The 21,977-nt window shown below is 46.0% G+C and overlaps 1 protein-coding gene across 2 annotated transcripts; it reads right to left on the bottom strand.

The window, feature by feature from the left end:
* Positions 1–8,164: 8,164 nt before the first annotated feature.
* On the bottom strand, positions 8,165–20,730 carry CDA (cytidine deaminase). Of its 2 annotated transcripts, none has more exons than XM_061576420.1 (5): positions 20,556–20,730; positions 15,098–15,229; positions 13,181–13,298; positions 12,545–12,602; positions 8,165–10,471 (listed from the first exon to the last, which is right to left on the bottom strand). In XM_061576420.1, the coding sequence occupies exons 1-5, from the start codon at positions 20,560–20,562 to the stop codon at positions 10,304–10,306; spliced, it is 483 nt and encodes a 160-aa protein (XP_061432404.1). In that variant the 5' UTR covers positions 20,563–20,730; the 3' UTR covers positions 8,165–10,303. The 2 variants fall into 2 exon arrangements, with proteins under 2 accessions (XP_061432404.1, XP_061432395.1); XM_061576411.1 differs by lacking the exon at positions 20,556–20,730 and adding an exon at positions 16,810–16,865.
* Positions 20,731–21,977: the final 1,247 nt, after the last annotated feature.

Below are 21,977 nucleotides of genomic sequence, written 5' to 3'. Positions count from 1 at the left end.
GCAAGCACCATTCCCAGACAGATAACGGCCGTTTCCAATCCCGCGTTAAGGACCTGGATAAAGGGGTCGTGGTCGCTTCGCACGAGCGTTTGTGCACACACGAGGTCCGACACCCACCCGATCACAGCACCCCCCATGAACGCGTCGTAGTCAAGGGGTTTACGAAACCGGAGGGGAACTAACATCTGAGAGCCGGGAGGAATGTGAATTGTACAGGCCGCCAACGCCTGCACCATCGTAGATGCGAAGTGCAACCGAGTGGGTGTGGGCAGGAAGGCCATGCCTCGGCCGGAGAGGAGCTCAATACACCCTTTGTTAATGAGAATTTTAATGGGCATCTTCCCCAAGAAATCTGTTCCGAGGAGGCACGGAACGGCGAGGGTTGATGAGACCAAAATGGGCCCAACTAATTGGACGTCAGCAATGCGGATCTGAGCATTGATCCGTCCGGTGATGCCCAATGAACCCCCATTTGCGGCATAGCATGGCACATCAACTGGCTGCAAGGGACGCATGTATCGGGCAGAATGTTATAAATTATGTCTGAAATGATGGTCGCCGACGCACCCGTATCGATCAACATACGAACATCAACGCCCTCGATGGAACCCACTACGGCAAAGGACCCTGCCGCCGCGGCAACGACCTTATGGGCCAACTCGGACCATTGACCTGGTCCGAGCGCCCGGTTGCTCAATGATGGGCCCGAATCCCCCTCCTCCGAAGCATGACCCCCCTGTGTGGTGTGAGGGTGCGTGCTTGGTGTAAGTGGGGGCCGAGAGTGCGAGGTGTCTTGACTCGCCTGGGTATGCCGAGGATACGGTGGTGAGCGAGGCGCCGGGGTCGGAGGTCCTGAAGTCCGGCGTCGGGGGACCCGGCAGCCGGACGCCACATGGCCCCGAAGGCCACAGTTGTGGCAGATGATGGACGCCCCATCCTGGCGCGAGGTTGGCCGGTCCCGCTGGTGGTGATCTCGCTGGGATCGCCAGTTGGACGATCCGCGACTTTCTGTTGCCGCGAAGGCCTGATGAGGCCCCGAATGCACGTCATAGGCTTGTGCATCAGGTGGCCCTGCACAGGCGGCGATGGTCGTGTCCTCATCGCAATGGAGGTGTGCTTGGATGCACCTGGCAGCACGTAGCGACGTGAAGTCGTCGTCGTCGTCGGCTGTCGGCATGGCAACTCGAAGCTGGCGGGCCAAGCTCATGAGCTTCTGCAGCACGAGTGACTCCACAGCGTCTTCATCCATGCGAGGGTAGGCAACCCGCGCCATGGCCAGCAGCGCGCTGCGGTACCCCATCGCCGACTCGGAGGCCTTCTTCCTCCTCGCATCGAAGCGGTGACATGCTTCGGACGGGGGTCCATAAATCAGCCGCATCTGATGAAGGGCGTCCGTGAGCATGGCACGTTTCGCCCGTGGCACCGCAAGGAGTGCTGCGAGGGCGTCGTCGTCGAGCATGGCCGGGAGGCCCTGGAGCGCTTCATCCTCCGACCAGCCGGACGGCTCTATAAGAGAGACGAACCGGCGTTCGAACGCTGCCCACTCACCCCCCTCTGAAGAATATGCCTTGAGTTCCGGCAGGCGTTGCTAGACGTGAGCCCCGCGCTCGTTGCCTGGCAACCCGGCTGAAGCTGGCTTCGTGTTCGCAGCGCTGTCACCCGGCGGTGAGGAACGCAGCGCTGATGACGCGGCGTTGTTTGGTTGGACCGCGCTGGGCCCGGAAGTGACGTTGCTCCCAGCGGTCATTGCTCCCCCGGCAGAAGTGACGACACACCCGGATGTATTTGTGGCGGGAACTGCTGCCATCCTTGTGTTGGAGCCGGCGGAATGGCGCGGCCGCTGCGCTGCCTCTCTCCCTCCTGTCTCCGCATGTGAGCGACGCATGTCGTCCAGGATGGAGACGGAGGCGTGGAACAGCTCAGTGAGGCGAAGCAGCGTTTCCTCCATTGCTGCTCCCGACGCTGGAGGAGGATCGGCAGGTGTGGTGGACGGCTGCTCAGCCGGCGGTGCGGCGTCGTTGTCGGCCTGAGTTGGCTGCCCCGTCGCCGCTTGTTCCTCGACATCGCCGTCAGGACTGAAGGTACGTGGCTTACTTCTTGTCTCCATGGCCACTTCTGACTCCAAATGTAACGGGTTCCGGAGACACTTGTAGAGGTAACTTCTTTATTACAATCCAACACTCCAACACTCCAACTCTCCAACACTCCAACTCTCCAACTCTCCAACTCTCCAACAGTCCTGATACTCTGTTACAGCCTAGGTACACAGCCTAGGTACACAGCCTAGATACACTACTCTGGCTACGCTCTGGAACTCGCCCTCACAAGGTCGTAGAGTCGGGAGTTCCAGAGTCCCACCACTGGCCCTCACAGCGTCCCAGGGTCCTCAGATGGCTGGTCTTGGGTCTTGGGTCTTGAGCTACAACTGGCCCTGATCGTCCAGGGAGCTCCCCTTTTATGCCTAGTCCCCAACGAGGGGTGGGGCCGTGTGCGCTCCCAGATATCCCACAGAGCACACACAGCCCCCCCCCCCCCCCCCCCCCCCGTTGGTGGCGCCAAGGGGCTTAAGCGTCTGGGCCGCCCGGGAACCCAGCGCCTGGCGCCAAGAGGCTTAAGCGTCTGGGCCGCCTGGGAACCCAGCGCCTGGGCCGCCCAGGGTCCCAGAGCCCCCAGCAGCCCCTCCCTTCGTATGTCACTACATATGGAAGGGAGAATGTGCCGCAAATTCATACACAATTAGGTACGACTGTGAGGAGCGCTAAACAGACCCTACCTGACCACGTCCGGTACTCCTTGCGCCGGGTTTCTGAGGCTCGGGAGGCAGTTAGGATTAGCACGCCTAAGACACAGGCTCGCAATGAGAGTTGTTCACGCAGGTCTGGCCGCGTAATGCCGTGGTCTGTCGATGATTGGGTCTGGCTTCATTGCCTGTTGGCACCTCTCCCAAACTGCACAGGCCGTGGCACGGGCCTGTGGAGGTGGTTGACGCTCGGCATCCACAGTGCGTGTGCATTCGGGCGGGGTCCCGTTGTTGGTTCGTCCACTTGTCTCGATTTAAACAATTCTTTCCTCCGCGTGTCGTTTTGTCATCTCCAAAAATTGGCTTGCCGGGGTCTGATGTGTCCGATGTGCCAGACCGGTTGCGGATTGATCCCCCGAGGGACTCTGTTTTGCCGCCTACAGTGGAACCTCGGTATACGTCGTTAAAGCTGCCGAACCCCTGACTGCTGCTGCCGAACCCCTGACTGCTGCTGCGATCGACGATTCCGCATGATCCAGCCCTGCATTAGCGGATTTCGCCACCTTGCCGTTGACCGCTCTGCCTCCTGCTGAGTCGGGCCTTTCGGGGCTGCACGCTGACACAGGGGACGGTTCGGCATCACGGACCCGTTCGAAGACGGGCCGATTTCATTAATCGTTCTTGTTCTTATCGGTGTTGGGTATTCGTTCATACTTGTTGCATTCATTGTTGTTCATACTCTCTGTGTCGTGGGTATGTACGGGAAGCATCGAGAAGGTACTACGAGGGGCGTGGCTAGAGGCGGAGCCTAGCTCCGCTGAGAGCAAAATAAGGAGAGGCAGTGAGAGGACTAGGGGTCGGTGTGGGAAGCCTGGAGTCCGGACTGCATCATCGCCTACCTCGTCTCGCCACCGGCCATGTGGCGACCTCTGCCAGCGAAGCCCTCTCTCCTCCCCGCGAGAAGAGAGAGACACGCCACAATGGTGGACGAGGGAGCGCGCGCATTACGGCAAGAGGAGAGAGAGCAGAACCATCCGAGAAGAGATAGCGGAGCTGTGTAGTAATTTTCTTCTATATACAGTGGAACCTCGGTATACGTCGTTAATTCGTTCCAGTAGGACTTATACCGAAAATGAGGTATACCAAACGAATTTTTCGCATAAGAAATAAAGGGAAAGGAAATAATCTGTTCCAGAGGAAAATAAATTATATTTTATATGGCATATTATACATTAATGGGGTTGTATAAAATAATTTAGACACTAATTACTAAAATGCATACAGAAGCCACGTGACTCCAAATGAAGGACGTGGGCAGGTGCTCCAAATCGAGGGCAAGCACATATTTATTGTGGTTAATATTAATCTTGTGAAGAACAGCACCGTCACTCTGTTAAATGCAACAGCACGTGTGTCACACAGCATTTCTCCCGAATCGCCATTAACCATCTCACTGGTTTACACGTGCGGTTATTAATTAACAGTTTTCACTTAAACCCAATTCTACTACTGATAAACCATCTTTGTTTTTGACAATCACATTTGCACATCACTATTCGAATATTCCTTTAATCCTAAGCTGTATGTCGATCTATACCATCCACTTAAATCGGTATCTTACACCCATTATATGTGTAGTGACATAGAACGGTCACTACTGTGTCGGCCCGTACGAGGGCTGGGGGCCCCAAGGGGGTGCCTGGGGGGTCACGTGGTGGAAGGATCCGGACCTTCCCAGAGGTGGGGGAAGTGAGGCGTGTCCTGGGAAGGGAGGCGTGGCCTGGAGAGAGCCAGCCACGCCTGGGCGGAGCCGGCCACGCCAAAGCAGACATAAGCGTGGTGTGAACGCAGAGCGGGGCTGTTGTACTGTACTCCGAAGTGAAGACATCATCGGTCGTCAAGTCCCGAGTCGTCGTCCTGGGCCAGGCAGGCCTTTGCCTGCTTGGTCCAGTCTGTGTCGCGTTCCAGAGTGTTAGTGAGTTGAGGAAGGTGGTCACCACCTCATGTAGTGTTATATTACTTACCGTTTAATAAATAGTGTTGCCTCCAAGCTGCGTGTGTGTGCACCTAATTCGAACCCACTACATATGTACTGTATGTGTACAGTATACGTACTGTATGTCACCATTGTACAGCTTACTACTTTACTTGTGTTATATTCTAAATAGCATTGCAAGTAGTCATACTCTGGGTACCTGGGCATAGTTATAGACTAAACAGTATTAGAGTTAGAGAATTACAATAACAGTAGGTAATTACAGTGCATCGTCCTGACAATGCACAGTGCTAAAACGCCTCTAATTGCATATATCACAAACGAACAATTCAACGCCAAGCTTAACGTATAGAACAAGTCTAGAACATTTATATAACGATCAAAAACAACCTTTGGGTCCTTTACCTGTAAAATGGAACAGCACGTGTGTTACAAACAGCATTCCTCCCGAGTCGCCGTTAACCATGTGACTGGTATATCCGCGCGGTCATTCAATAACCCTGCCAGCCACCTACAGGCCCGACTCAGTCATCACATGCTGCTGTACACACATGCATTGATGCACTGCACAGCACATCAGGACTTTCACAGAACCACACTTTACTCCCTTGCTGCACAAGGACATAATTAAAAGCGTCATCCATTCCTAATGTGCCACACGTGCCTCGACCCGGGGCTCTACCCTCCATTGCGGCAGCCCCCCACCGCCCCCCGCCCCTCGCCCCCCGCCCCTCTCCCCCACGTCCCCCGCCCCTCGCTTTGTCTCAGTCGTGTACGGGGCATTCGAGGGTACTGTACGCGGTGACTCATCCCGAGCCACACAAGTTCTAGCAAGCGCGTCGTATCCCAAGCAAGACGTCGTATCCCAAGTCATTTTATGCTGGAAAAAACACGACGTATACCAAATTCGACTTATTCCAAAGTGGTTGTATACCGAGGTTCCACTGTATATAAAAGGGAAATTTGTGATTATGTGTGTCTGTTCAAAATGTTTAGCGTACTTCCCGACATGCAACAAACTTGAAATATGTCATGTGGGTACTTTCCAGACTGTACACCATGCATATATTATAAAAATACACTTTAGTATTTTTTTTTTGGGGGGGGGGGGGGGGGCGCAATAATGGATATATTTTGCACACAAGTGAGCAGTGACGTCACAGATCTGTCATGTCACCCGCATGTGGCAGTGTGACGCAGTGTGCCTGCTGACGTCACGCATCCCCCCCCCCAACCCTCGGCCGTGTATCCCGCACAAATGCGCGGCTGATGGGGGGGAATAGGTTACAAACTTTTACTGGTAGGAACGAAGTGGACCAGCCACCAATAGATTATATCGTCCGTCCGTTTGTCCGTTTGTCCGTCCGTCCGTCCGTCCGTCCGTGTAGCAACATCGCCCCCTACTGCAAACACTTGGCATGACCCTACAAAAACCGAGACCTAGGCCTGAAACTCTCCTTTCGTATCGTACCCCCGCGTGTGTGAAAGGTGGTTAATGTTTAACAATGTTACATTCCCTGATGTTTTTAAATAGCAACATTTACATTTAAAGCTTTTACATAAATAATTAAAACATTTATATTAACAATTAACTCACGGCGGCCTAAGGCCTACAGCTAGGCCTAAAGCCTAGTCCTAGGCCTCAAACTCTCCCTTCGTATCGTACCCCCGCATGTGTGAAAGGTGGTTAATGTTTAACAATGTTACATTCCCTGATGTTTTTAAATAGCAACATTTACATTTAAAGCTTTTACATAAATAATTAAAACATTTATATTAACAATTAACTCACGGCGGCCTAAGGCCTACAGCTAGGCCTAAAGCCTAGACCTAGGCCTCAAACGCTCCCTTCGTATTGTACCCCCGCGTGTGTGAAAGGGAGTAAATGTTTCACAATGTTACATTCCCTGATGTTTTTAAATAGCAACATTTACATTTAAAGCTTTTACATTAAAAACAACTCCCTACCCCCCCCTCGTCGGCGGCTCTCCAGCCGAGCCAGGCCTGGGAATCTCTCCCCCGCTTGGGGTGTATTGGGCGGGGCTACAGCGGCAGGGGGCGGGGCTACGCGGGGCTGGGCGGGGCAACGGCAGCAGGGGGCGTGGGCACGAGGTGGAGGGCGGGGCTACGCGGGGTTGGGGCGGGGTTACGGCGGTAAGGGGCGGGGCAACGAGCTGGGGGCGGGGACACCGAGATGGGGCGGGGCCACGGGTGGCCGGGGCGGGGTTACGCTGGTGGAGGGCGGGGCCACGGGGCATCCACTTATTGGCGGCCATTTTTTGCCATTTCATTTTATTATAGCCATTCAATTGTTCGGTCCTACCAGCCCACCCCACAGGGTCCTGTTAATTTGCCATGTCGCTAGCTCCCATACTTTACACAATATAAAACGTATAAAAATTGACTTTTGTATTTTGGGGGGGGGGGGAAATGACCATGAAGTGTGTGGCGAGAATCAATATCTGGTGAGCGTTTGTGGTATCGATTAAATGGGAATAGGCCGATTCTAAAGAAATCTACAATCTTTGATTCCTTTGCGCGATCTAAAGAATCAAATCTTGCCGCGCAAGCGTAAGTTTTTTTTTCCACCGCGCGTTGGGTTTTATTTTAATTTTTATTAATGAGTTAATGATCAAAGTTTATTTTTATTTCTATATGTTGTGTTTTTAGGGTTGAGAAGTTTTTCAATATATTTTCCCCCCGGGCAACGCCGGGTGCTTCCCGCTAGTCTTCTTCTTCTATCTACATCTATATTAAAGTCAAAAATTGTGGGTTTGTATGTGGTCGTTCTCCAACGCTGGGGTCTACATAAAAAAATAGTTTTATTAGCGATTGTGCGATTTTTGTGCGCTTGCATGTTATTTATTTATTTATGACGCCTTCGGTGGGAGTGAGAAGGACATTTCCTTTCGCGTTAAAATGCGATAAAAAATACACTAAACGCTGAGCTTAAATCTTCACTGTGTGATGTCCCCCCAACCCCGATGCGTGTAGTTATTACTACTATATACAGTCGCTAGATGCTACCACTATAGGCGGTAGATATTACTGCAGAGCGGCCGGGGAGATCGTGACTGGGGGGGAGGGGTCAGGGGTAGCAGCCCAGCCTGCCAAGGTGCCACCTCGGCCGGCTGGACAATCTAGGCGAGGCCGGAGGCTCTGCACAAGACTAGGCCTCACCACGCCACTCTGTCAGGTGAGTACTTTGTGCTATACAGTCGATAAATACTGATATAGAGTCAGCATGTACGACTGTAGTGATGGCAGGTACCACCACAGTCGGTATGCACTGATGTAATCATAGCAGGTACCACCACATTCAGTACGCACTGCTGTTAGATTTTTAAAAGTAGTTTGGAAATATTTTTAAGACCCGGGCAACGCCGGGTACTTACCGCTAGTTGTTAATAAAAGACACAAGTCTACAGTCGTCGTGGAAGTGCTTTATTACACATGCTTAGCAAGAGAACGTCGGAAACATGTCTCACCTCACAGCGTCCGAACTTGATAACTGTTGTGAAATGTTGCACGAATTGCTGTGCTTGAGTTTATATTCAAGTAGATAATTAGAAGCAGGGCTTCTGAGGGTGAAACGGTTTATTGCGGTGATAAAAGGATATATGAGGTAAAAAACACTTTCAATGTCGTGGTCGCCGATTGCAACATTTAATATACTTAATACGGCACTCACATTGGTGTTGAAAAAGTATTCCAATAATCTCAAACACTCATTCTCGGATGTAGTAACCACACCTCCGCATCTGCACCAAAATCAACTCCGGGTCGTTTGCAACGTGACTACATTTGTGCTATATTTCAAATCAGTTGCTCGGTGACAATCAGCTAATCATCATCTCCTTTTATATATAAAAGGCAAAGTTGTGAATGTGTCTGTTCAAAATGTTTAGCGTACTTCCCGACATGCACCAAACTGGAAATTTGCCATGTGGGTACTTTCCAGACTGTACACCATGCAAAAATTATAAAAATACACTTTTTTTTTTGGAGGGGGGGGGAGGTCAATAATGCATATATTTTTTGCACGGCAAGTGAGCTGTGACGTCAGATCTGTCATGTGACCCGCGCATGTGGAAGCGTAACGCATTGTAGTGTAGTGGTTAGCGTGCCGCGCTATGAACACGCCGACCCGAGTTCGATTCCCGCTCACGGCCACCACCAGTGACGATTATTTCAACTGCTCCTGGGCCTCCCCTAGGTCGACTCAGCCTCAAACGAGTAACTGCTGTGGTGTGTGAACATTGCCACTGGGGAGACAAAGGCGGCCGGGCGTGCTGCTGTCACCCACCCCCTCGTATGATATAAATTGGAATTCAACAATTATTTGCAGCATACCAGTCGACATTACTTAAAAAATGTATTCAATCAGTGTATACTACCAGCTATGATATGTATCAGATACACAGACAAACTTGAATAAGAAATTAAAAGTAGGCAAAGTAGTATGGAAAGATGCACGTTCAGAATGACACTGAACTACATAGAAATAGCACGTGGATCAGAGAACATGAATCAGATATAATATTGGATGAATGACTGATGAACAAGACTCGTGAACAGAGTGGCAGCTCGTGGTTAAAACGTGCCTGAGAATTTGACTACTGCAGATATTTATCAGGTAAATTTATTCAATTATTTCGTATGGCAATATGTTCAGGAGCTAAATGCCAACATCGATGTCTGCTAGCCATGAGAGGGCTTCAGGACAGTTCGTGTAGTTTTGCTATACCGTTGGAGGAATGCTGGCTATTGTGGTTAACGGTAAGGCCCATAGTCTTAATCTTCCATTTATGAAGGAGATGTGTATATCGGCCTGTTGATGTTCTGATTCAGTTGATGGTACACCATCATGCACTGTCAAAGCCAGGAGGTGCGATGTTTGGGTCTCGAATGAGGTCTTTATTCTGGACATCTGCGTTGGTCCACTCTGTTCGCCAGCGTTCTTCTGATAAGGTGATGAGATGAGTTAATGTGCAAGCGTGAGATTGGTTGTGCTTTCAAAGGACCATAAAATGATGGTGACACATTAGGAAGCCTTCATGCAGCTAGCGATACACCATGACCAATAATATACATTTATAAAATCATCTATTTGAAATCACCATTATATATAATTAGTTACCAAAGATATACATTTATTTAGTATTTATTATGTACTACATATACAGGCATGTACACCTTACATACACGACACTAAAGCTAAGTTAGTTAAGTGTGTGAGTTTTTACGCAATTTTCACCGATTAGTCCTTATAAAAAGTACAAATTAGCTGACTGGGGCCGGATGCATCTATTATGCATTCTGGGGTCACCTCAGGCACCTGTGTATTTGTCTTGATTCGGAATATGTATTGCAATTTACAATGCATAGACAAAATAAAGTTGATAAAAATATTGATTTGTAAATATGAGCAAGAAAATGAATTTAACCCCAGTGGAAGGGTGGACTGAAAATTATATTACAACAATAACATAAGTGGCCTAATAGTTGACCCTGATGTGTAGACCATGCTCTGTAAAGTTGCTGGGTTGTTGCATGATTGAACATTTTCAGTGATTATTTTTTTCCTGCACTTCTGCCACAATGCTTCCAGGAGGAATCTTATTCTGTTTGAGATGGTGAGGACCAAAGGACAAGGGCAGCAGCTCTTCCACCGAGTACGCACGATATGAAGAGCCATGTCGAGCTGTCAAGAAAACCGTCCATTCTGTGCCAAACTGTGCATAATGAAAAATAAGGGTGGAAAATTAATTGAACAAACTAATGTTGAATACCTTTGCAAAGTTCAATATTGAAACACACAAACAAGAGCGATTGTGTTAGATACTCTCCTTATCGTACTGCCATATTTGGGAATACATCTTTTCTATCATTTAGGTATCGCAGTGGCTTAGGGGGCGAATTCCAGCACCACTGAGAGCCTGAGTTTGAATCTGAGTTTTGGAAATCTGTGATTAAACTGGGTTCTAGAGTGCAGTAAGTTCGTGGTATCGGACCAGTCACAATGAAGGATATTTTCATCACCTAGCCAGTGAACTGGCCAAGCTCTCAAGACGAATGGCTATTCAGACTACACAATCTGTAAAGCTATCACACTAATCGTTGGGAAAGAACCATCTGAGGAGCCAATCAAAACCATCATCTTGCCATACATAGCAGGGGTCACTGAAAAGATTTCCAAAATCATGAGCAAACACAAGATCCAAGTTCGATTTAACACAGCACATAAAATTCGTGATCTGATCCCATCTTTGAAGGATGTGATCCCTGACATACAATACCCCGGCGTCTACAAACTAAGCTGTGTCTGCGGCAGTAGTTACATTGGGGAAACGAAGCAAACATGTCTCGGACCGTGTTCGTGAACATAAGGCAGATCTGAAACACGGTAGGACCAATACCGTAGCCATCCATATATATGGACACAGACACAATTTCAACCGAGAAGATGGGTACAAACTGAGCAATCATTGGAAGGACGTTATCAACCAGTTTAAGTCATAACTGGCTTTGATGTTCCCATCCTACCACCTTCCGATGTTAGTTGTGCTTTACGCCCATTTCAAACTCGCGCGTTCACAGGATTCATGCAACACAGCCACATCGCGCGCCGACTACCCCTCGGTTGCATGCTTTACGATTTTCATGCTAATCTCATTAACATGCTAATTTTCACCTGGCAGCCCTTTGATTGGTGGAAAACCAACCACCGTCGGGTTGGCTCCCACCACTTGCATTAACATTGGCTGCTGACATTTGGGCTACGCCCATTCCAAACCCTGAAAAATAGTTTGCCTTTGGAAGCTAACACCCCTTTTCCTGAAGACGACCACTTGTGTTGCGATCGAAACGTCGTCATTTTTGGTTATTCTTGGTTCTTTCGATAAAGTCATGTAGAAACGTCGTGAGAATTGTATTTTATTACGTTTGATTTTATTATTTTATTATTTTCCTTCTACGTGACTTTACCGAAAGACCCAAAGAATACGATCATGTTTATTTATATATATTCAATCACGACTTTCTAGGGCATATAACAGGTGTGTCCTTAATATGAATAAAGAGGCAATTTTAAGTGACTGCAACTATTTCATGGGGGGCTCTTGCCTATGACAACAGACACTCTAAAAATATGTCCGACAGGTCTGACTCGGCTGATGCGACTCAAAAAATTAAGGCTGGTCTCTAATTTGCTTGCTTAAATAAATGCTGCTACGGGACATTGCTCCAGAATGCCCATAGGCTGGAATGGGATTCTAATGTTAATGAGAATCAAAGTCTTGTTTGACTATGGTAAGTTTGTAATTTCAGAAATAGTTCTGTGACATATTCCAGGGCCACTTTATTGGGTGGTGCACTAACTGTGAGACTTCCACAGATAAATTCCTTCATCTTATGACATAACACTAATAGCAAAATTGGAATAGTTGTACTGCCTTAAAAAGCCTACAAACACTGTAAGCATCTTAGCTGCACTTACAGGTACCAAAGTAAAATATTTTTGACCTGTTAATGCTGTTTCTAATTTAATCATGCGTGCGGGCGAGTGCCAATTACTGTTCGCGTTATTATTGGATAATACCAAGTTGCATGTTAATGTGTGGCCCGCCAAAGCTATGTGAAGGTTCCCCACCCATTATTTAATCAAATCAGTTTTTGCAGCCATTTGGAATTAAAGTCTGGTCCTTCTTGACCCTCAGTAAGAACAAGGTTTTCCATCCTTGATATGGAGGATAACACGAGAGGGCTCCAGCCAGCTCCGGGAGAAACGGCAGTCGTCATGAACCCACCTCTCGCATGACCTGCCTGCATGCTCCGCATGGTGAGATGAAGTCATCAGAAACGTCACTGCGGCAAACACATCCAGCACGACACACACAGCACGTCTACGTTTAGCACTCTTTGTTAATCCACTGCTGGATGACGTCCTTCCCATGTGGTGCGAGTTGTGAGGATTATTTGACCATATTTCACTACGCTGGTCAGTCCGAATGGTATTACGTTGGGAGCATAAGATGTGAGAGCAATGGATTTTTCTCCACTAAACAATACACATTTTATAACCTAAGTTACATTTGTTTTGCATTATCCATGTTTTATCTAAGCCCCCCACCCCCCATTACCCCACATGATTGAGAGTTGATTGTAATCCGCAGATAACTCTACAATTATCACGCAAAATGAGGCTTATGTGACCGGAGCAGCCCAGGTATTCTTGGAGGCCCGGTGCAGAATTCCACCATCTAGTGTTCAAACCTACATCCCAATTTCTTTAGGCAAAAAAACACTTGTTTGATAAAAAAAAATGCATTTATTTCAATACACATATAAGTTAATTAAAATAATAACATTTGCAACATACCAGGCCCATGGTAGGGCCCTCCCTCCTCTGGGTGGTCCTGTGTGTCATACATCACTCTGCTCACCTGGACGCTGCCACGGCTATGGCTTTGAAGCTGTGATGACCCTCGGAGACAGCTTTAAAAATAGCTGTTCGCTCAGCACAAATTCCAAGGTTGTAGCACGCATTCTCCACATTACAGCCTTGGCGTCATGCGACAGTAGAAGATTGTCACGATGCAGGTGTAAGGTGTTCGGGTAAAGGGGTCACAGAAATGCATGGAGTGACATAAAAAAACAAGTTAATAAGACATCAACTCATGTCAACCCGAACTACCAAGTGAATCAACCAGCTCAGTGTCTCAATGGTCGTGACCGGTTTACAATCAGATGTTTTTTGCCAGTTCATATCCTGGTTGGGGGTTGACTCAGTTCATCATCCCTCCAAGGTCGGTAATTGAATACCAATTTGTGGGGAAGTCAGCAGTGGTTGTCCCATGAATCACCTCCCCCCTGCCATATGAATGTGTAATTTCCACCTCTGGCTCAGTGCTGCAAACAGGATATGATCACCACTTCAATGTACATTTGACCGAGGGAATCACTGATTATGATTGACTGCCAATAATCCAGGGCTGTGAAGTTTTGACAACTCCCATGGCTGAGATTCACCAGTGGACACTACTATGGGCACCAATCAGTAAATCTCACTCAATTATTTTGTGGAGCCAAAGTGATGCAAGGGGTGTGGTGAAGACCTTTGGACAAGCTTGCATGTGAGTGAGGCCAGTGGCATAGCGTGAATGGCAATGGACCCTGGTGCAAGGAATACATTGGAGCTCACTATCCAATGGTCCCCTCTCTTTGTAGCCTGGTGCCTGGGACCCTCGATCGCGGGTCGTAGCTATGGAGTTGCTGGCTGTGCAAATTATCTTCAAACTGGCCAGTTCTGTACATCGCTGTGGTGATCCATGACAATTCCTGTTTACTTTGCGTCCACTTCCCAGCGTCATGTGGCCCTGATAATCATTCGAACACAAACTAAGGATAGTTTCGTGGACAAATTTTTTAAGGGAACAAAAATACATTGGGAAGTCGATCCACAGTTCCTGTACAATAATTGTTTCTTTTAAATTAGGTCAACATTCACCCCCATAGTGTGATACATTTGTTTATGATTTCGGGGTCACATTTCGGTTCAATAAATATTTTTTGTTATTTTTTTGCCAACTCCTTTGTATTGTTTATATTTTTCACTCTCATTTGTAGTTTTGTTTACTCCGTTATCTATAACGTAGAAACATATAATTTCCATGAATAATAATCAATATTCTCACATGGGCAATTCAATGCATGCAACATTGGCGAAATAATAAATCAAAAATTAAAAATATAAACACGTAGAATCCTGCGTCAGTTCATAGCTGCATGAGGACAGCCCCACACCATGCACGTTATGGGGGTTATTTGACCATACTTCACCACACTGGTCAGTGCAGTTGGTGAATGCGAGGAGCGTAGATGTGAGAGCATGTAAGTAGTGTACAATTCATTTTGTTGCTCACAACGGAGCAACCACTGCATGCCCATTTACTATAGTATATCATATAAAGTATATACCAGTTTTTAAATAGGAGGCAGGAAATTATAGTCTTGATATTTCGGTTTGAATACAGTATTTTAATAAGTGCTGAAAGCACATGAGCGGTATTTGTCTGAACAAGCAAATTCCAGACCGGATTAGACCTTGTGATTGTCATCAGGAGAGTCAGGTTTCTTAAACAAATGGTGCTAGGTTCCCAATGTTATTGGCAAATGAACTTGCCTAGAAAGCCAATAGGCTAATGGAGAAAACATTTTTTTATTTATACGTGGAGACACAAAACGGAGTTCTGATTACTCAAGCTTTTATCAATAATGCTCCACAGAAAAGAATAAAAATGAGTTTGTGTACAGTGTTTACATAATTATTGCACACAATCAGTCTCAGCTGCAGCTGTTACCAGTGTAGATGGTTCCATCGGTGGTGAGCAGAGCAGCGCCTACTGGGAATTTGCTGTAAGGGCTGTACGATTTCTTGAGCATATCACGGCTGAGTTGTATGAGCTCCAACACCCACTTATTTCCTTCTGAATCTGTTCAAAACACATTTACACCGCAGAGTTAAGGATCATGGAGACATGAAACTATAATTGCTTAAACACTGCCTCCAGATGCACGATTTACACAAGATAAGAAGTTGTACTTTTCAACTGTAGACGCATGCCCTTTTTTACTTTTCACAATATCAATCGGTTTAACTTAATCATTTTGACCAAACTGTATTTTTTTCAGATAAATTATACGTTACATTTAATTAATTTGCAAGAACTACACAATATTTTTCGCACCTCCGATTAGTACCCTTGGCTATGTACAGCACAAAAGAAGTTCACGCCTTTTGGTGTCCTCTGGTCTAACACCGTTTTGAGACGAGGCTCAAAAGAAAGCTGTCTCTGGTGTGGACAAATCAGTTTCAAAGACAATACATATATTTGTTTGCATTCTGACCACAAGTATTGTGGTTAATGCAGACATGATTCCTTGTGCAAGGTTTCAGTTTGGTGTTTTAACATCTTAACACCTGTTTTATTGCCAGAAAAAAGGGGAAACCTATTCTCGAATTTCTTACTCATTTAGCCATTGTGTAATGCCTCTTACGAAACAATTACAAAACTAGTCATTGTTTAATGTGGTCATCAGTGTTGCCAACTCGGTGATTTTGTCAATAGATGTCACAACTTTTTGAGTTTCCCGTACCACAACATGTTATCAAATTGACCTGCGACAACTATGTAGATGTGGCACATTAGGAATGGATCACTCTTTTACGTGTGTCCTTGTGCAGCAAGGGAGTAAAGTGTGGTTCTGTGAAGGTCCTGATGTGCTGTGCAGTGCATCAACGCGTGTGTGTACAGCAGCATGTAATGTCTGAGTCGGGCCTGTAGGTGGCTGGCAGGGTTAATGAATAACCGCACGTGTAAACCAGCCACGTGGTTAATGGCGTCTCGGAAGATTTGCTGCGTGTAACACGCGCTGTTGCATTTTACAGGTAAAGGACCCAAATGTTGTTTTTGATCGTTATATAAATGTTCTAGACTTGTTCTAGACTTGTTTTAGACTTTAAGCTTGGCTTTGAATTGTTCGTTTGTGATAAATGCAATTAGAGGCGTTTTAGCACTGTGCATTGTAAAGGGATGACGCACTGTAATTAGTTATTGTCATTGTAATTCTCTAACTCTAATACTGTTTAGTCTATAACCATGCCCATGTACCCAGAGTATGACTACTTGCAATGCTATTGAGCATAGAACACATGTAAAGTAGTAAGCTGTACAATGGTGATATACAGTACGTATGCTGTACATATACAGTACATATAATGGGTGTAAGATACCGATAGTAGTGGATGATATAGATAGACATACAGCTTAGAATTAAAGTAATATTCGAATAGTGATGTGGAAATGTGATTGTCAAAGACAAAGATGGTTTATCAGCAGTAGAATTGGGTTTAAGAGAAAGGGTTAATGAATAACCGCACGTGTAAACCAGCCACATGGTTAATGGCGTCTCGGAAGATTTGCTGCGTGTAACACGTGCTGTTGCATTTTACAGGGTGACGGTGCTGTTCTTCCCAAGATTCATATGAACCACAATAAATAAATGTGCTTGCCCTCGATTTGGAGCACCTGCCCACGTCCTTCATCTCGAGTGTGCAACATAGACTTTCTGGGAAGAAGACAGCAGATGTGGGTGGATTTCCACGTAAGGGATCCTGTATCAGTTTTTGGAAAATTGTCATGACATTTTTATGACCTCAGGTCTCTCTTTTGACAGAGTGATATATTTGTTTTGGTTGGTTTGACTTTTTTTCCACTTTAAAGAGTTGGCAACACTTGCAGTCATCACATGCAGGCTAACTTACAGGCTGCAACTTCAATGTAGTTAAAACTTCCTCCTCAAGATTAAAAACATAACTCAGGTACGTTCACAGCAATTTGTCCATCCACCACTGGATGAGTGCATCTCCCCCCCACCCGACCGTGCATGTTGTGGTTTAATTTGTCGATACTGAACTAATGGCAAGTGTGGGTTGGTGAAGGTAGGGAGCATGTACAGTACAACTCACCCGTAGTTGAGTGAAGTTACAAGACTGAATCAAGTTACAACATTTCGTTGAGGTGGCGTCTTATCAGTCTGAAATTGCTTTAGCCAGAGCCACAAGCTCACACTGCTAACTGGTGAACCACGCAACAGATGGAGTGTTGCAAGAGACTGTTGCGACTTAAATTACAAACACATGATTGACAACACATGGCAGTTGCTTACATTGATTTCATATACAAATGTAGTCACTGGTTTGTATTGTTCGTTTATCAGTCCGCTTGTCCTGGTGAGGGTTCGCAGCGGCAGCATGTAGAATAGTGGTGGTCCAGACCTCCCTGTCCCTGGCAACAGACTCCAGGTGTTCCCAGGTCAGCTGATCAACCGCCAGAGTGTCCTGGGCCGGCCCCAGGATCTTCGCCCAGTGGCACGTGCCCGGTAGAATTCCAGTCTATCGGGAGGCATCCTTACCACGTGCCCGAACCACCTCAACTGGCTCTTCTCGATTGGGAAGAGCAGCGGCTCGACTCTTGAGGCTCCTCACCCGATCACGGAGAGTGAGCCCGGCGATGTAACAATGTGTTTACGCAGCCCTTTCGAAGGATGCATAACGCATTGTGTTTAAATCGGATTTGTGGGGTTTGCGACTCCCCTTTAAGTTTCAATTTAAAGCTTTCGTGACTGCAGGGATTCATCTTCTTGGTTCTTTCGGTAAAGTCACGTAGAAGGGAAATAATAAAATAATACAAATAAAACATAATAAAATAATTCTCACGACGTTGCGGCCACAACGCAAGCAGCTGTCCTCAGGTGAAGACCAGGTCTGTCGGGGAGACAGCGTCAGACGCTACCGAAAGAACCAAGAAGATGAATACTTGCAGTCACGAAAGCTTTAAATCGAAAAGGATTAAACCAGACTGGTGGCATGAATTGTGTATGGGCTTCTGTCTGTGGGTCTGTTGTAAATCTCTTTATGTGTTTATGGATCTGAAAGCTTTTACAGACTTACTGTGGGTGCATTTTTTGCACTGCCACTTAAATTAAGGTAAAATCCGGACTTTAACCTGGTCGTTTAAAATACTTGACAGGATGTTTGACAGATTCCACTAGGTTGAGATTTTTTAAAAGTAAAATAGTCCCATTCTCAGAGGCGAATGAGATATTTTTCTACCTACGTGACTTTACCGAAAGAACCAAAAAGTAGGGAATAAGATGTTTAATATATAGCAATTACACCAAAATTTTTACTTAACTTTCGTGACTGCAGGAATTAATATTCTTTGGTTCTTTCGGTAAAATAATAAAATAATAAAGTGAATACAAATAAAAAATTTGAAAAAAATAAGAATAAAAAAAACATTAATGTAGACTGTTCATTCTAGATTTTAAGTTTTCGTGACTGCAAGGATCCACACTCTTTGGTTCTTTCGGTAAAGTCACGTAGGTGAAAAAAAAAATCACGACGTTTCGATTGCAACAAGCAATCATCATCAGGTGTGACAACCACAGCAAGAGAATGTTTATTTATTTTTTCACCTACGTGACTTTACCGAAAGAACCAAAGAGTATGTAGACTGTTGCCTGGTTCTTAACCTGAGTGAGTGTACTAGCAGTCTATAATGTAGACTCTAACCTGGTTATTAAGCTGAGTGAGTGTACAGGCAGTCTATAATGTAGACTGTAGCCTGGTTCTTAACATGAGTGAGTGTACTTGCAGTCTATAATGTAGACTGTAGTAATGGTTATTAAGCTGAGTGAGTGTACTGACAGTCTATAGTGTAGACTGTAGCCTGGTTATTAAGCTGGGTGAGTGTACTGTCAGTCTATAATGTAGACTGTCGCCTGGTTCTTAACCTGAGTGAGTGTACTTGCAGTCTATAATGTAGACTTATTATTGGTGCTTTCAGTAATAAAACAAATAATAAAAAAGATTTAAAAAATAACAAAAACCACGACGTTTCGATCACAACACATCTACTACGCCTCTATATAAGGAACGAAACAGTAAGACTTCTCCACAAATCTAGCTGTCGCCTGAAGCTAGTTGTAATTACTGGTGAAACGTCGTACTCAGAATGTAGATGTTGTGGCTTGGCTCTCCAACACACCGGTGTGCTGTACTAGTGACGAATTGGCATGTTCTGTTTACGTGACTACCCTTACTAGTTGGCTGTGTCGGGTGGTGGCGGGTTTTAACGACACATTTATATATTTACGCGATCTAACCCAAAAAACCTTTATTATGGATACATTGAGCTCTATGGTGTAGCGTTTTGATGAAGGAATTATTCTGGGATGGATGGTGGTGGGAATCAGGTTTTAGGTAGGCATCAGTATGGGTTACTTTCCTGTAGACAGAATGGCTCATTTAGCCATCTGGTCTCTTTGATTAGGACATCCAGGAAAGGTAGCATGCCATCCTCTTCAACCTCCATACACCCAGCCATCAAATTCCCTGTACAAGAATACGGGTAAACCGTACGGGTTGACACGGTATGCATCCTGGACCTTACAAAGTCCACCAAACTTGGCTCAACATGTGTCGCCAAGTAAACGTGCAATATAGGGTATAACTAGGTACACAAAGTACACTGCAAACAGTATATTCTGATCATGTCAACTTACAGTCCTTTGTCAATCCACTGCTGGATAACGGCTTCCACTCCCGTTTCGTTCACGGGGGTTGATTGACCATACTTCACCACGCTGGTCAATGTGGGTTGGTGACCGGAGGGTTACGGGAGAGGCAGGACCGGTTCCGATATTACTTAGCGCCGATGTGAGCCGGTGGCCAGTAAATGGACTCAAGTTTCTGGGTATATCGTGTTCTGACTACTGCACTACCCCTCCACCGTGCTATGGACACATCATATTGATGAGCCAAATAATTGTGTTCACATTCAATACCCCCCCATACAACGGGCATTCACATCGTATCAACACCACGTCAATAAATGTTGCGTATACAGCATAGAAACACGAAGGCAGAGTTACACATTGTTTCCGTGAAAAATAGTATGCAGCATTACACACACACTCTCTCTTATGAACAATACTGTGTTTCAACACGCAAAAACATGTTGGTCAAATTCCACACACGACAATCCAATGTCAGGTACAAACTTGCATCTGCCGTCGGCCGGCAAACTCAATTTATTGGCTCACTTCAAACATGCACCGCATGTTACGTTCGCAACTTATCAACCCCAATGCAATGTGAAAACACACAGCACCACACACAACAACACACACGACAGTCAACAGAATGCGATGTATCTATGCGAGTATAAACACTTCGACAATGGCAACACTCACGTTCCATCGAGATGTCAGCAAAACGTGTCCGACCGATTAAGTCAGGCGGACCTGCTGTCACGCTTTATATACCCAGGAACGAGTTTGCCCAGGAAGGGGGCTTTGCTGACTTTGCTCACTCATTTACGACCACAGAAAGGAATATAATTAAATAAGCGTGAGCCCGTGCGTGCAGACAGAGAGGTCAGAGCTGATGACCGTCGTTTTTTGGCTGGTGGTGGGTTGACACGAGAGCTGCTTGGGCGTTGCCAACACTTCTGGATGGACTGGGAATCTGGCGCAAATTGGTATCGATCTCTCTCGGTGGCTTTCGAAAGCAATGCCCGGGGGTGTGGGGATGGGAGGTGATTTTAATTGGACACGTTTCGTAAATGGACCCGTGATGTAGCTAGCTGGTCACCCCGAGATTAAACTGATCTTGATACGTGCGTTGTCTTTGTGTTGTTCGCCTTTTGGCGTTCTCTGGTCTGACACTGTTTGAGACGAGGCTCAAAAGAAAGCTGTCTCTGGTGTGGTGGACCAATCAGTTTCTAAGACAATGTCATATATTACACCGTGAAGAAAATGTTTTTTTTGTTCCTGGGTAGTGTTATTTTCTAATTGCTAATGCCTCAAAAGTACAGAAAGTGGCTATTGTTCCCCACAAACTTTGCTTTTGTGACCAGGACACAAACGCAAACGTTAATAATCCACTCCATTAATAACTGTGTAACACATTTATTTATTGTTCCTGGATAGGAAGTGTTATTTCCGAATTGCTTATACCTCAAAAGTGCGGAAAGTGGCTATTATTCCCCACAAACTTTGTTTTTGTGGCCAGGACAATGATTTTTTGAAATGTACCTATTTTCAATGAGAAAACGAGAGCATGAGAGCATTCTCTTTGGTTCTTTCGGTATAGTCACGTAGGTATGACTTGCATCCCACTGGGATTTTTGCACACAATGTTGGTGTACGGTGCTTTTTCTGCAATATTTTGCTGTCTTTTCTTGGATTTTCTGTTTGCACATTGTCACTATAAGATGTATTCTTGTTCATGTTTTTGTTTTTTGTTTGTTGCGGTTGCACCCGATTCAAGAGCCGAATGGCTCACAGGGCTATACCTAATAAATAAACTTGAACTTGTACAAATAAAATAAACCACGACGTTTCGGGCGCAACACAAGCATCCGTCATCAGGTGGGAAAAGCTTGGAACCCATAACTCGGCCTCCCACCCCATTTGGCATTCGCATTACGTCACAATTAAATGACGTCATTTAAAGCTTTTACCACCTGATGACGTCATTTAAAGCTTTTCTCATCAGATGACGTCATTTAAAGCTTTTCCCACCTGATGACGTCATTTAACCAACGGTCATTTCATTGTGACGTAATGCGAAATGGGGTAGGAGGCCGGGTTACGGGTTCCACGCTTTTCCCA

This window comes from Lethenteron reissneri, chromosome 7, assembly GCF_015708825.2.
Source record: "Lethenteron reissneri isolate LAM-NWPU_2019-01 chromosome 7, ASM1570882v1, whole genome shotgun sequence".
NCBI lineage: Eukaryota > Metazoa > Chordata > Hyperoartia > Petromyzontiformes > Petromyzontidae > Lethenteron > Lethenteron reissneri.
This window is presented reverse-complemented; position numbering and strand designations above follow the sequence as displayed.

Bases quoted from the DNA above. Each gene is read 5' to 3' on its own strand.
- CDA (XM_061576411.1), bottom strand. From the start codon at position 16,858: ATGTTGCACACTCGAGATGAAGGACGTGGGCAGGTGCTCCAAATCGAG. The intron at 13,299-15,097 runs GTAACAGCTGCA...CATGACGCCAAG, and splicing joins CGATGGAACCATCTACACTG to GCTGTAATGTGGAGAATGCG. The intron at 10,472-12,544 runs GTGGGTTCATGA...CATTATGCACAG, and splicing joins GCAGGCAGGTCATGCGAGAG to TTTGGCACAGAATGGACGGT.